The 14,747-nt window shown below is 44.5% G+C and overlaps 3 protein-coding genes across 3 annotated transcripts; 2 read left to right on the plus strand and 1 right to left on the minus strand.

Moving 5' to 3' along the window:
• Window positions 1-355: 355 nt before the first annotated feature.
• Window positions 356-2,430, minus strand: GGS25DRAFT_455261 (farnesyl-diphosphate farnesyltransferase). Its single transcript, XM_049258886.1, has 4 exons — window positions 2,251-2,430; window positions 1,131-2,187; window positions 903-1,064; window positions 356-838 (listed from the first exon to the last, which is right to left on the minus strand). The coding sequence occupies exons 1-4, from the start codon at window positions 2,316-2,318 to the stop codon at window positions 710-712; spliced, it is 1,416 nt and encodes a 471-aa protein (XP_049113207.1). The 5' UTR covers window positions 2,319-2,430; the 3' UTR covers window positions 356-709.
• A 1,260-nt stretch (window positions 2,431-3,690) lies between these two features.
• On the plus strand, window positions 3,691-5,190 carry GGS25DRAFT_507693 (NAD dependent epimerase/dehydratase). Its single transcript, XM_049262410.1, has 2 exons — window positions 3,691-4,511; window positions 4,592-5,190. Exons 1-2 carry the CDS (start codon window positions 4,068-4,070, stop codon window positions 5,039-5,041), a joined length of 894 nt encoding a protein of 297 aa, XP_049113208.1. The 5' UTR covers window positions 3,691-4,067; the 3' UTR covers window positions 5,042-5,190.
• A 2,806-nt stretch (window positions 5,191-7,996) lies between these two features.
• Window positions 7,997-10,528, plus strand: GGS25DRAFT_507695 (DnaJ-domain-containing protein). Its single transcript, XM_049262411.1, has 3 exons — window positions 7,997-8,468; window positions 8,573-9,825; window positions 9,916-10,528. Exons 1-3 carry the CDS (start codon window positions 8,363-8,365, stop codon window positions 10,099-10,101), a joined length of 1,545 nt encoding a protein of 514 aa, XP_049113209.1. The 5' UTR covers window positions 7,997-8,362; the 3' UTR covers window positions 10,102-10,528.
• Window positions 10,529-14,747: the final 4,219 nt, after the last annotated feature.

Here is a 14,747-nt window from a genome sequence, read left to right on the forward strand (position 1 = left end):
ATCGCCTTGCCATGCTTGTCCTGTTCCTAGCTCCGGGCCGTCATCGAGAGCTAGCCTACGCAGGTACAAGGGAAGCAAGAGTAACGTATTGATATTACAGAGTCAATCGTGGATTCGTGGTGTCTCAGAGCACTCTCATGTTCGTAGCCGTACCATGATGTAAAATAGCAGAATATATCCAAAGCAGCTTCCAACTCACGGGGTTTGCATTGTTAACATCTCTACCAATAATTACTTGGGGGATTTAGCATATAAAGTAAAGAAAGGTATGTTGACGATCCACAATGGGGAACCCTATCTGGAAATTCATCGAGTTCGACAGCCCAATAGTGTGCCTACGAGCCACGATGGACTCGGTACTCCTCGCCATGTTGTTTGATTTCAGCACTTCTCGGCACAACCATAGTCATGGAAAGACTAGGTTGTAATTTGACATCCGTGCTACCCATTCTCATATTTTATCAAGCCACTCCTCAAAGGGGTTATAAGACTGTAGAATGAGATGTAATTGTTACAGTATTAGTATTTATTAGTAATGATTCAAAACAGGGCATACCGTCATGTCTTGTAGGGATATTTACAATGCCTTACCACATTACGCGTGACGGCATTAGCTGGCTACTCGCCCATAGTAACCTTGTTGTTAGTGCAACTTTCCTCGACCCTATAAATCCTCCCAACGCCATGCAAGAGCTCCAAAGTGCGCTCTCTATAATTCTTCGTGGGCAAGAGACGTTATCGTCGCCGTCGCCGTCGCCTTGGCGGCTTTAAGGCTAGATGCTACCTCTTTGTCGAACAATACGTCAAACCGTGCCCCGAAATACCACGCCAAGCCAAGCTGTACGAGTTTTGTCAATATCCGCCAACTATGTTAGGGTTCGTAGGATACGAGTTTTACATACCATCAAACCAGATATGAATAGAAGAATGAATACTACAGACCCAACCAACAATAGGGCCTCCCAGAAGTCGTTCTGAGCACCTTCTTGTCCTTCTGTGTCTTGTAAAGCTTTTAGCTTTCGCGCGTCCTGCGTGGGGAATAGTGTCTCGATGAATTGCTCAATCTGGACAAGTTTGGTTAATATCCCTTGACTTATGTTCCTAGGATTTAAAAAAAAAAAGCGACTGACCTTGCCACAAGCCACACTGATCTCAAGATAGTGAGGATCTCGCGGGTCATTCTTCTTAGCTATCCTCCTTGCATATCCCTTGAAAACATCACACACCACTTGCAGATTCTGTGTCGACTGCAACATTAATTGGCAAGCATCACCCTTGGTGATCTTGATATGGCTATGAAAGATCTTGGGATTTTGAAACACAAGTTCTAGGGTAGCAATGGCCATGGTCTGAGGAATTGCGACGAAATTAAAGACGCTTTGCTCCTTGATACCAGCCATGTAGAACAGACACTCGTCAGCATGCTTCAAGGCGTTGAGAACCATCTCGGAACTGCAGTATAAAGCTTGTGTACGGTGTTTAGGGTCGAATAGATCGTCCCACTTGTCGACATACTTGCTCCAGATGTCTTTGGGCCAAAATCTCCTCTTGTCTTCGAAGTCCTCGTGCACATCACGAATAATGTTGGTCTTCTGTAGAAATTGGCCCATGCTCTCTGATAGCTCCATGCGATCCAGGAGAGCTGGGTTCGCCGTCTTTCCTTGGACAAAGATGCGCGTTAGGCCCTCTCCGACTAAACCTGCCACGTAATGGCAATACTCCTCGTATTGCGGAATAGTCTCAACACCTGCCTGGAACTCGGCATTCAGGGCGTAGTCGGCCATGCCGTTACCCATCTTGATAGTGATGTCCTCAATAATGTCATAATAATGTTTGTCGATCTTCTTTAGTTCCACGATTACGTCGTCAAAATGAACAAGGAGATCGCGATCCTTCTCATTAGGGCCGCTTTCGGTGAAAGTCCAGCCATCAATCTTCATATATTTGGAGAACTCGCGCAGCATAGGCTCCTTCTTTTCAAGCGGGAGTGTCATGTCATCCTCAATAGTGTCAAGTCCCCTCAACACGAGATAGAACAGCGCAATATTTAAGAGCATCTCAGGTTGTAACTCTTGAATGACGGTGGCGAAGCTGCGGCTCGTCATATTCAACAGTTCAAAGCACGATCGCAGAGTAGGGGACTCCTTGGAAGGATCACGCTTGTACGCCGGGTCGTGCCATAGTTTCCTGTAATTTGAAAATCTGAGTCAGTGACACGTATGATATGGAAAAGCGAGTGACAAGTTTTACCATTGTATGATTGACCGAAGTTGATTCGGGTGAAAGGTGTAGTAGAGAATATTTTTGATGCCAGCCATTTTTGCGGTTGGTAGAGGAAGAAATGGTTAGGTTAGAGACGAAGTTCAGAACGAATACGAAAAAAGGGGAAAATATATGTAAACGAAAGGACAACGTCTCTACGAATGCTGATGATAGTTCCTAAGATATCGCGATGCACTGGAACGTAATATCAGAGACCACCTATTGTGTAGTAGGCCGTGGTACGTGATACGTGATACGTAGTACACGATGGTACTAAGTGTTCAGGTTGTTGTTGCAAAAAGTAAAGATATCATTACAATAAAGATTATATTAGGGGATTGGGATTGAGGAACACGACAGCACTTTGTTGATGTGTTCTGTGCGATTTCTAGAAACTTTGGAAGTCGGAAAATCAAGTTCGAATCTGTTAAGAACATTTGGAGCTAGTACCTACACTAGCATGTACCTACACAAGTACTGTAAACATTAAACAACATATGTATATTACATAGTAGTTATTGCCGCCCTTAACAAGGATTGTAGGATCAAATTCAACCTTGGAGGTCCAAGGTTCTGTCCCCACACCAAATTTTAAGTAGCAAAGCTAGAGGTAGAAAGGAGTGAACCTACGAGTCCATTGGCTGAGCTGGGGGTGAGCTGTGCTTTGGCCCACTCCAGCTAGCCTTAATCAAAGATTTTAAATTTCGGGAACCCTCTGCATATAGTTATGTAACTAGTAGCATATGAGAGATCCGATATGTACATGATGCGAATACGTAGATATTATATATTTATGTATTTCATTTATGTAGTTATGTAGTTAGTAAGTACTAAGCCACAACTTGATCAATATTTTAAAGTTAGCGTTAACATTTAGTTAATTAATACTAGGTATTATGCACACACCTAGGTCTTACAGTAGGTAGGGCCGTAGGTACACAATATGGATGATTGTACATAAGGTATGACAGTTTCAAGGTTCCTAATAAACTTGTCCTACTTCCGTATAACTAACAGCATTACAATATAATGCCTCTTGGATTGAGATATATAACTATCACTACTATGTAGGTTTGTACTATGTATGTAGGAACTCCCACCGGGCTCTACGGTAGTAGAATTTAGCAGGGTGCTATCCAAATTTGATGTGTACCTACCTGAGCCACTTTGAGGAATGCATCAATGATATTGCTCCGTAAAGTCGTGGTTTCCTCCGTATTATCTTTATCGCTGAAGGCGACCTGTTTGGTGTTTCCCAAGCATTGCCGATCACCCGGGACATGAGCAGTCACTGAGCACAGTACTACGCCGTACTACTCATAATACTGTGTAACTATGTATGTACCTACCCTAGGTACATATGTACGTATGTATGTACGTACGTGCAACTTATGCCAAGGCCAATTCAATGTTTTTGCCCCTCCAATACTTTCAACACCTACACCGTATTGTACAACGGAACATATCCCTATTCCCTACATAGCCTACCCTAGCCTCTAGGTATGTGGTATGTATCTATATGTATTAATCTACACCTACCTTTACCTTAACTTTTATGATTTTCTTATGTTGAAACTTCAAGCTGTAACATCATTGCGATTTGATTTAATATCTACCACTCTTTTGCTATTCTGCTAAAGTTCTGTGATCTTGCTTTACTACCTCTGCTGCCCTTGAATTTTCAACTCGTTCTTTTCTCTTACATCCAAAAGCGCTTGGAGCATCATCTTCTCACCCTTGTCTCTTATACACACATCACCAATCAGAGACGTTAATATCACACAGCATAATCCATTATATCCATCATGGCAACGCATGAAATCAAGAAACATAAATTTTTGATCTGGGGCGGTAAGGGCTGGGTTGCTGGCCATCTCGAGTCGATTCTCAAAAAACAAGGCAAGGAGGTTTTTACCACGACTACCCGTATGGAAGACCGTGAAGCAGTCAAGGCCGAGCTAGACAGGGTCAAGCCCACCCACGTTCTAAATTGTGCTGGCTGTACCGGCCGTCCTAATGTCGATTGGTGTGAAGACCATAAGGAGGACACGATACGATCCAATGTGGTTGGGACATTGAATCTGACCGACTGTTGCTTTCTTGCCGGCATTCACTGTACTGTCTTTGCTACCGGGTGCATATATCACTACGATGATGCTCACCCGATTGGAGGTCCTGGATTTAAGGAGACGGACCCGGCCAATTTTACCGGCAGCTTCTATTCCGAAACCAAGGGCCATGTTGAGGAGGTAAGATAAATTCGGGCCCAAGTCGAGCTCTTTGCTTGTGGCTATGGGGAACATTGCGATTGACTTGGGATGGCCTGCAGGTTATCAAATACTATACAAACTGTTTGATCCTCCGCTTGCGTATGCCGGTGTCCGATAACCTACATCCACGCAACTTCGTCACCAAGATCAGCAAGTATGATCGGGTAGTCGACATCCCAAACAGCAACACGATCCTGACCGACCTTTTGCCGGCATCCATCCTGATGGCGGAGCATAATGACACCGGGATCTATAACTTCACTAACCCAGGGGCTATTAGCCACAACGAAGTACTGACGCTGTTTAGAGACATAATTCGTCCGGGTTTCACGTGGAAGAACTTTAGTGTGGAAGAACAAGCCAAGGTGATCAAGGCAGGCCGAAGTAACTGCTTGTTAGATACAACGAAGCTAGAAGGGAAGTTGAAGGAGTACAATTATACAGTACCAGAGATTCATGAGGCTTACCGACAGTGCTTCGAGAGGATGAAAGTGGCAGGGGTTGAATAAGCTCGGGTGGGGGTCTTTTGACAGGTTCTACTAGTTAGTTATTAATACTAGTAACATAGGGGCATTATAGTGCACATGTAAGCTACCTAAAGCAACCTAGTACTCACCCTTCCAACTAGAAGTTTTTAAAGTGGTTTCTTTAAGGTTCCAAAGTTCAATATTCAATATTTAATATTCAATATTCAATATTCAACGTTCAATTATTAGTTATTTTGAACTAATTACTTATCTCAGCGTGGCTTAGACTAGGAAGACGGTTTTGCTTTTGTACCTTTTGCGCCACAGCACTTTTCAGCCAATCAGACCCCAGACCCACCCCTCCCACGCAAAACCGTCTCCTAGTCTGAGGCACGAGTGTGATCGTTTATATGATAGCCCCCTACAACAAATATTGAAAACATCAAAATAATCATTACAATCAAGAAACAAGCATCCAAATTTACTCCAATACAGATAATTACGCCATTGCGAATTCAATACAATTTTTTTGGTATTTTTACGGCTTTTAGTTGTTGGTATATTCCATAAAGTTACATAAGTATCGTCACTCCCATCAGTTGCCACATCAAACTTACTTACGCGATACGCCAAATAGTTACTTTCCCACACATAATAACGTAGACAATTGTCTTTTTATAGCCTGTCCAGGCCACGAGAATAGTAACGCGTTAAGACAAAATACAACGCGTTGAAAAGCAGTCACCTGCCCTTCTGAGACGGCACATATACCGTACCATCAATCCAGTCAAACCATTTAAAGAGCCATTTAAAGAGCCACAAGAGCCACGCTCTTAAATAATAATACGAGTCAATAAAGTTTGGGATTGATTGGAACATTATTGGTTATATTATCGCCGAGTGTCAATGTTCTATAATGGTAAAAATTCGTGATTCGTGATTTTCACCCCTCGAATCAAATAATACCATCAACATCACGACAGAGAAATCAGAAAAAATGCTAACGGGCTTTAGAATATCTATCACTAGCCCTAAGAGCTTGTTTGAAATGGATAGGGCCTTTCGTTGTTTTGCTGTCGCTTAGTAGGGGTGGCAATTGGTGGTCTGGGGAGGTAACCTAAATTTAGGTTATTGTCCATATTTTTTGAATCTTTTCACTATAACATATAAAAAATGTATACAGGGCTTGATATGGAATCTATCTACCTCCGAGCGTTTAGAAATTAAGGATATCTATTTTTGTTGTTTAGTTATTGATTATTTTGTCGGAAAGAAAAAAAAAATTTGTATGGCGTTTTGGGGAGGTAACCTCAAAAAATCACACTCGTGTCTTAGACTTGAAATTTTGACACGACACGCACAGCCCCACAGATACATGGCACGGTCCATGTATGTGGTGGCTGTGGTGGCGTAAAAAATTTCAAGGCTAAGCTTGCTAAGATAACTAATTACTAATAACTACTCCTAATACTACTATATACTCTGTAGGTGCATACTACTATTATATCTACACTGTACATATCATGGATAGTAGTAACTACATGGTACATAATCTAGATGATACCTATGCATATGTATGATTTGCGTGCCTGTGAATATTTACCAAAACCATACACAGTATACTACAGCGGGGCAATTTGAGATTCATTCAAATTCTTTCCCAAGATCCCACGGATTCCCACCATCCATCCCTACCTCGGTACATATGTAGGTTAATAGTATTTAACACCTAGAGTAGGTAGTTATGTATTTATACAGCATTACAAATACATGTTTTCAAATGATATTGTCTAATGCATTGATGTGTGAAACATGACAACGTTCACGATTTAAACGTCTTAAATATATTATATCTTGGTAGGTTCAAGACTCATATGGGGCGGGGCATAAAGCGAGGAATAATGACAAGTATCTGGGTATATACATATGCATCATTCAATGTTGATGATATGCACATGTGACATGTGTAGGTAAAGCTACATTAGGTAGCCTACCAGGCCCTAAGTTCAAAGGGGATAATATGGGCCGTCCCTGAATATGGGCCGTGGGGCCAAGTTGGCCAATAAAATTTAAGAAGGCCACATAAATTCTATGTATTTTTTGATATTTTCCATTTTATCTTTTAGCCAATGAAAGGTCTTATTCTTATCGGCTTACTAAGATGACTTTTATCGGATAATTTCAATTGGATGATTACTTTAAGAGTACAAAAACATTAGATGCATATGGCTCTAATGGCCCGTACGCGGTACCGCTACCAGTTTAAGTATCAAATAACTTCGGCAATAATAATGTTGAAGTCGTGCAACCTGGCAAATTCAAAATCTCTAATTAAGGGCTATTGATCTGTATTTTTGAATAGAGATTTGATCTTGAATTGAATTAATCGCACCAGGTTGAAGATTGGTGTGTACTAAAGGCTCCGGACTAGCGGCGCTTAGCGCACCAAGATTAGGTACGTAATTATGCAATATTATGAAACCTGTATAAATCTTGAGTGTCACGTGATGCGAGCATTTTATTACATAATAATTCTTGTAATTTTGAACTTATTTAATTGGCTGACTTATACAGTCTAGCACAGTATTAATATTACTGTCTCACACATGGCCCTTCAAAGAGTCTGCCAAAGCTCGGACCTTAAGGACGTTTTGATCCAAATTGAGAATTAGAACTGAGCTAAACCTAGGTTGTGCTAGCTCCTTGATTTCATTGGTTCACTGCGAAGCTATCCCAACCAATCACATTAACTAAAAAAGCTCGTTTCGCTTCCCAGAATGTACCGCTTCTTACTTAAAGTAGTAAGAGCCTTACTTAAAGCAGTAAGGGCCAGCCCCACGGCCCATATTCAGGGACGGCCCATATTATCCCCTTTGAACTTACCTAGTACCTACTGTAGTTACTTAGTATTATGATAGACAATGGACATCGGACATTGGTAGTAGGTACATGTGTACATGTAGGCTGATAACATTCGTCATAGCTTTTCTTTCTTTCTTTTTTTTTTATCTCGTGCTCTCTTCTATGTATGTAAGTTGTTGAGTAACATTAGGTATCTACATTATCTTTTGCATTATTCACAATACCTTCCTGACACCTACCTCCTATTCAAATTTCATGTTCCCTTCCTCTTGGACACACGACTTATAATAACTTGGAAGATAAACTATACAGCTATACCCAACCTTTGTTCTTTTTTATCTATCCCACCCCTCCCCCTCCACGTCAATCAGAGGATCGCCAGTTTTTCTTCACTTCCTTTTCACGGTCCACGTGTACCTATCCTATCCTACCTCCAACCCCCGCAGACTCGCGCGAACAGACCCAACCCTTATACTCGTGGTTAGCCTAGTAAGAGGAAGCATGGTAGTTGATACGTCATATTACGATGCTTTAGGCGTCAAGCCTACAGCAACAGGCCTTGAAATCAAGAAAGCCTATCGCAAGCTCGCCATCGTTCATCACCCAGGTTCGCGCACCAAACACTTTGCAATCCATTCCCCATTCCCCATTCCCCATTGACCATTAACTATCCATTATCCATTATCCATACTAACAAACACACCACTCTAGACAAGAACCCAAACGATCCATCTGCCCACGAGAAGTTCCAGGCTATTGGCGAGGCCTACCAAGTATTATCCGATACTGATCTAAGAAAAGCATATGATAAATATGGCAAGGACAGTGCTAAGCCCTCCGAGGGTTTTGTCGACCCTGCCGAGTTCTTTAGTAGTATATTTGGCGGTGATGCTTTCGCTGACTGGATCGGCGAGATTAGTCTCATGAAGGATCTCACCACAACTATGGATATCACTATGGCTGGGGAAGAAGAGGGAGCAGGGGAAGTTGACGAGAAGGAATTTCCAGGAACCGAAGAGGCCAAACGCGAGAGTGTCAAAACTGCCGCGGCCACCGCCACCACACCGCCCGCTGTCGTTGTCGAAGATGAGCCAGAAAAGCTGGCTAGCGACAACAAGACCCCACCTGGACACCAATCTAGACATTCTGACGCCTCTGCCGAGAAGCCTTCTGTGCCCCCACGCGTTCCCTCACCATCACCCAACGCTTCTGGAACCTCGATACCCTCCAGGCATGCGATCCCTATCCGGCCTGCGCTTATGGATCGCCCGTCAGACGATGCGCATGTTTTGGATCAGACAGAGGAAGAGAAGGAACTTCGCAGAAAGGAGAAGAAGAAGGGTGGATTATCCAAGGAGCAGCGCGAACAGCTCGCAGCCTACGAGAAAGAACGTGCCAAAGTCAGACAAGAACGTGTTGATACACTCGCTCGCAAGCTCATTGATCGCATATCAGTCTGGACCGAAACGGACAAAGGCTCCGACGTTACGAAAGCGTTCCAAGAAAAGACTCGCCTTGAGGTCGAGAACCTCAAGATGGAAAGTTTCGGAGTCGATATCCTGCAAGCTATTAGCGCAGTGTACCTATCGAAAGCCACCGCGCTTCTCAAGTCCCAAAAGTTCCTTGGCATTGGTGGCTTCTTTAGCCGTATGAAGGATAAGGGAACCCTAGTCAAGGATACTTGGAATACTATTTCGTCGGCCATCGAAGCTCAGCAAACCATGGAGGAAATGGCGCGCATGGAGCTAGCTGGTGGCGAGGATTGGACTGATGAGAAGAAGATGGAGTACGAGCGCCGAGTCACTGGCAAGATCCTCACTGCCGCATGGCGTGGCAGCAGGTTTGAGATTCAGAGCGTATTGCGCGAAGTTTGTGATAGCGTACTCCACGACAAGAAAGTGCCTTTGTTCAAGCGACTAGAGCGCGCAGAAGCCCTGATTATCATTGCTGAAATCCTCCAAAAGGTGGGCGTTCAACTTCCATTCCATGGGCCGTCACATTTTTATGCCCCTGATTATTTCATGACAAGCCATGATCCGCTAACTGTCCATTAGGTTCGGAGATCCCCGGAAGAAGAAGGTGACTACATGGCCTTCGAGCAGCTGGTAGCCGAGGCTGCCATCAAGAAGGAGAAGGACTCTAAGAAGAAAGGCAAGGACAAGGATTCTAGTAAGAGGGCATCTTATATACCCGAAACAGATGGCGCATATCCCGATATCCAGCACCAAGAGAAGTCCTGATCAGGTTTACCCCATTAGCCCCAGGGGCTCTATCAAATCCACCAGACACAGAAGGGTAGACGACTGCAGATGGTCGAGTTTTCGGGTTTTCCATGTGAGGCAAACTCATGACGAGAAGGCTCGTCTAAGCTAGTTAAAGGGCTTAACATGGAACGAGTGGGTGACTCAAGCTCAATAGAGTGGAATCCAAGATCCAAAATGCTGGTGATCTGAGAAAGTAGGAAACTGTGTTGCGTATATCACGATACACGCAAATTCTAAGGAGAAGGGGGAAGAAAAGATGGCAAACCAAGACCATAAATGGTCGTTATGGTATAGACTAGTCGGTAAGGAGACTTCGACCAAGAGAGGTAAGAAAGGCTCTCCTAATTACAAACGTCTACATCTCTGTTCATATAGAGATTTAATGAAACTCACTCCCAAGTAATAACTATACCTCGTCTCTGATGTGAACAGCATGAATCGTTTTGATAGACTACTAGGTACGTATCTAGATTTTGGACTAATTTGAATTCTTATTTGATTGAAAACACTAATTGCTATGTGGAGTCTCGTATTAGACTGTATTCAACTCGCCAACTTGCTCTATTGCGAGCATTTAGGTAACTCCCCTTGCTGGGTACGACCTGATACTGATGCGTCTTCGCATAGTCGACATATGTACACCTCCAAGTATGGCTTCTGATAGAATTTGCGTTTACCTCTATGTAGGTGTCTACTCCTTTTTTTTTTATCTCGGGTTATGTACTCTTTTGACTCTTTGCTTCATTATTGTTTTGGGGGTATCATTATGAGACTCGAATAGGAAAGTTGGTTCGCGTCAAGGGTGGGGAGATGGTCTACTGACCCAGCGCCTGTTCGTAATGATTTCTGGGTATCCGTTGATGTTACAGTCGACACAAAGAAAAGGTGGTGGAATCCAATGAAGAATGTAGCTGCTCAGTACAATAATGTAATCCCGAGGCCGCTTGCAGTCGGTTGTCTTATATGCTGTAATGAATTGTATCCAGAAAATAGAAGAAGAAAAAGAAAAGGAAAAGGAAAAGGTCGTATAAGCACTGCCGCGGCAGTGATATTGCTAACTTCCGAGTTTAGCTTCCCACTACCGTGAGTTCTATACCGCTGTCCCTATCCTGTGGTTCAAATCCCCAGCTTACTAGCCCCGGGGGGTGATCTAACAATTTTTCATCGAGCGTAATCGTATCGTCAGGAAAGCTACCCGCAGTAGAAGGACGCTCGTCGTCATCGTCGAGCGGGTCCAATACTCTCCCGCCCACTTCCACGTCGCTAACCCTAACATGATACTCGAGCGCCTTCTTCCCTTCGCTAATGAGCACCTCGGTCCAGTCAAGGCATCTTTTAATGCTTTGATTGATCTTCTGCGAGTCGATCAGTAGTTGCTGATGGTTAGACAAGTCAAGCTGTAGCCGTTCCTCGTCTCGTTTCCGATGCTTCGTATCCCGTTCGCCCCCGACGCTGGGACTGACCGAGCCAGATGCCATATCATCTTCGAATAATGAATCTTCCTCTTCTATATCGGGTTCCTCTTCACTAAGATCTGAAAGGGCAGTCGCCGCTATCCCTTCATTGGAAAATTCTTCTGCTGGTGCTTCACTGGATAAGGCAGTAGAAGCCGCGGAGAGCCGGCTAGATCGCGATAAGCGTCGGTATCTCCGCAGCTCTGTGGTTTGCTTTCGTAGTTGACGTTCAAGTGTGCGGTTGATGGCTTCGAGAGAAGCATTTGTGATTTGTAAGTCTTGAACTTTGCGTTCGCGCCTCGCATTTGCGACTAATTCATTGGCCGGCTCTATAGAGTGGACAGACTTTGTGGGACTTTGCAGCCCTGAAAGTGCTTCGTCTGGGGACGCTGATCCATCATTATCTGCAAGATCTTCCGCTGCCTGTATTATTGAAGCTAGCGTCAGAGGAGGGGGGGCAGGTGTCGACGGAACATTCGGTGGAACGAAGGGTTCCGGGGACGCTCGAGAGTTTGCAAGTTTTGGGACAATATGCTCCCCCTTTGCTAGACTTCCCGCGCGGGAATGGCCACCGGCCCGCGACGTACCGGTGCTAGAACGGCGCAGCACGGGCGGGGAAGGACCCAATTGTTGGCTGGATAAAACTTGTGGGCGGCCTGCTCCGGGGCCTATGTTGGGTTTAGATGAGGTTTGTGAGGCGAGGGACGGTAGTATCGCAGGAGACATAGGCCTCTGTGTAAGTGAGGGATTCGTTGCCGGTCGGTTTCCGGACGCCTTGAGTCCTGTCGATGGTGTAGACCCTGAACTACGAGATACCGGAGGCGTCGGGGCGTGTCGAGGTTCTGGAGTTCCATTGGCATACATAAATTTACTAGAAAGGGTTTCTTGTGATTGAACTGGAGCAGGGCTGTATAAAGTCGGATGGGAGGATTTGCTCTCTTTGGTGTTGCCATTGGCATGGAGGAAAGTTGGGCTTTTAGCTTGGGGCGTTCTGGAAGCCGATGCTGGGCGACTACTCTTCATATCGCTGGCATGAAAGAACTTAGAGTCCAAAGTATCCTTTCCATGACCGCCCATATCCGGAGATATTGAACTGAATGAGGCGGCTGATCTCCTCATTGTCTCTCCTTCGAGCCTTGGGCTCGGTAATGCGAAATTAGATCGGGGTTCCCAAACTTCTGATCGTTCTACGTTCGGGGTACCACTCGGTGTGGTATGGGCACTTTCGGCTCGAGTTTGTCTAGAGCCAGAACGAGAGGCGATATTGGCGTTTAGATGTGAGGCAAAGGACGAGGATGTGGACTCGTCGAGATAGGATGAGCGATAACTTGAGTTAGCGTTAGCTAGAGTAGGATGCTGTGGACGACGGCTGGCAGATGTGGTTGTAGTTGTTATAGCAGGTGGCTGATGTGCTGTCTTGGAGGCGATCTTGGGCGTCAGGGGGTTCCTATTGATGGCCCTCGCGGCGGCAGCACTAAGTGATGGCATCTGCGATCGACTGTTGTTCCCTTGTGCGTTTGTAGATGGAGGTGAGGTTGTATCGGGGGGCATATTTCCTATTCCTGGCTCCTTCAACAACACCTCTGTAACAGGGGCAACATTTTGGTCTCGCAGCCTGAGGGGGGTTCTCGAGGAGGGAGAGAAAGAAGCGGTGGTTGTTATTGTAGCAGTCTTGGCACTGATGGTGGTGGATATGATTGTAGGTCGTGTCCTTGTCGATGTCCCTGGTCTTATTCCTGTGTGGGTGTCTGTGCCTGTGCTTATATGTTTTGTCTTATTCCCAATTGATGTTAATGATTCAGCAGAAGGGGGTCGTTTTAGGCCATCCTTGGTTATCGAATTGGTCGAATGGGTCGAATGGGTCGAATGAGTCGAATTGGTATAATACGAAGTTGTAGATGTGGCAGTAGCAGTGGCAGTGGTGGCAGCAGTGGCAGTAGTGGTAGTAGCAGATGTAATAAGAGGGATGAAAGGCGCGTTGTGCATGGCTAAAAAAGCGACAAGAATTATTATTAGGTCAAATCGAACCCCATGCTTCTTTCCATGGATGGTTTTTTCCCGAACAGAGAGGGAGAGGTTCGCAGCTGACACTCGGTTGTGTCCCCACTGGATGGTTGAGCCTTACCTTCCAGTACCTAACCAATTTCCAATTCCAATTGAAACTAGCCAAACCTTATTCAACGGGATTGCACTTGCTCAAAGTGCTCTGTCTTATTTCCTCTTTCTTTTTCTTGTTTTCTTTTTTTCTTTTTTCTGTTCTATCCCCTTTTCATGTGCTGACGGGATCTCACCGATTTATGGATACTAGACGGCAACTTCAAAGTTGCCAGTTCAAGTTGCCTTGGGTACCTATTTAGGTACTATGCAGTACTACTAGGTAGGCAACTATCAATTTAGCTAGCTACCCAGGGACTAATTGACACTGACGGGGGGTTCAATGTAGCACAATCAATTTTAAGGGTAGAACTGGAGACTTATGGATCTGTGGGTAAGCCCCTAAAATAAAGGGTAAACGGGTGCTAGCATGGAGAAAGAGGTTTGAGGCTGTGAGGTCAAAAAGATAATACTATGTAAGATTTGAGGGACGAAGGAGTAACAAGAGGAGAAGGAGAGAAGAAACACACAATCAGGCGAACCATTTAAGAAACATTTGATTCTCACAAATTTCCTACCGGTACACCTTCCTAAGCAACCCACAAAAAAAACATGACGTTCCTAAACATACGTGTGAATGTTCGTCGTGTCCAACACTTTAGATCTACAACTTTCCCCCTCTTTCTCTCATATGCAGTTCTGTTTATTCGTGCAGTAGTACCTAGCATTACACATTATGGCGCTAGAAAAACATCACACCGCTCCCCCGCAGTTAAGGACTTATTGGACACTTGATGGGACTTGGTAGAATTAACTATAGAAGTCTGATAAGCTGAGAAGCTTCCAAGGTCGCCCCAGAATCATGCAGCTACATACAATGATGGACCTGTACGGTAATACTAATTGTACAGCGCTGTCCCCTGTATTATCGGTGGATCAGGTACAGGGTCCCGGGTTATTCAAGTCGGGTAGATACTTAACCTAGGTATATCTAGGTACCTAGTAGTTATCTACCAGATTCTACCTAGGTAACTACTAGGTACATGTAACTAGTTATGTATGTACTACGTACTT

This window comes from Hypoxylon fragiforme (assembly GCF_022984875.1).
Source record: "Hypoxylon fragiforme strain CBS 206.31 chromosome Unknown GGS25scaffold_9, whole genome shotgun sequence".
NCBI lineage: Eukaryota > Fungi > Ascomycota > Sordariomycetes > Xylariales > Hypoxylaceae > Hypoxylon > Hypoxylon fragiforme.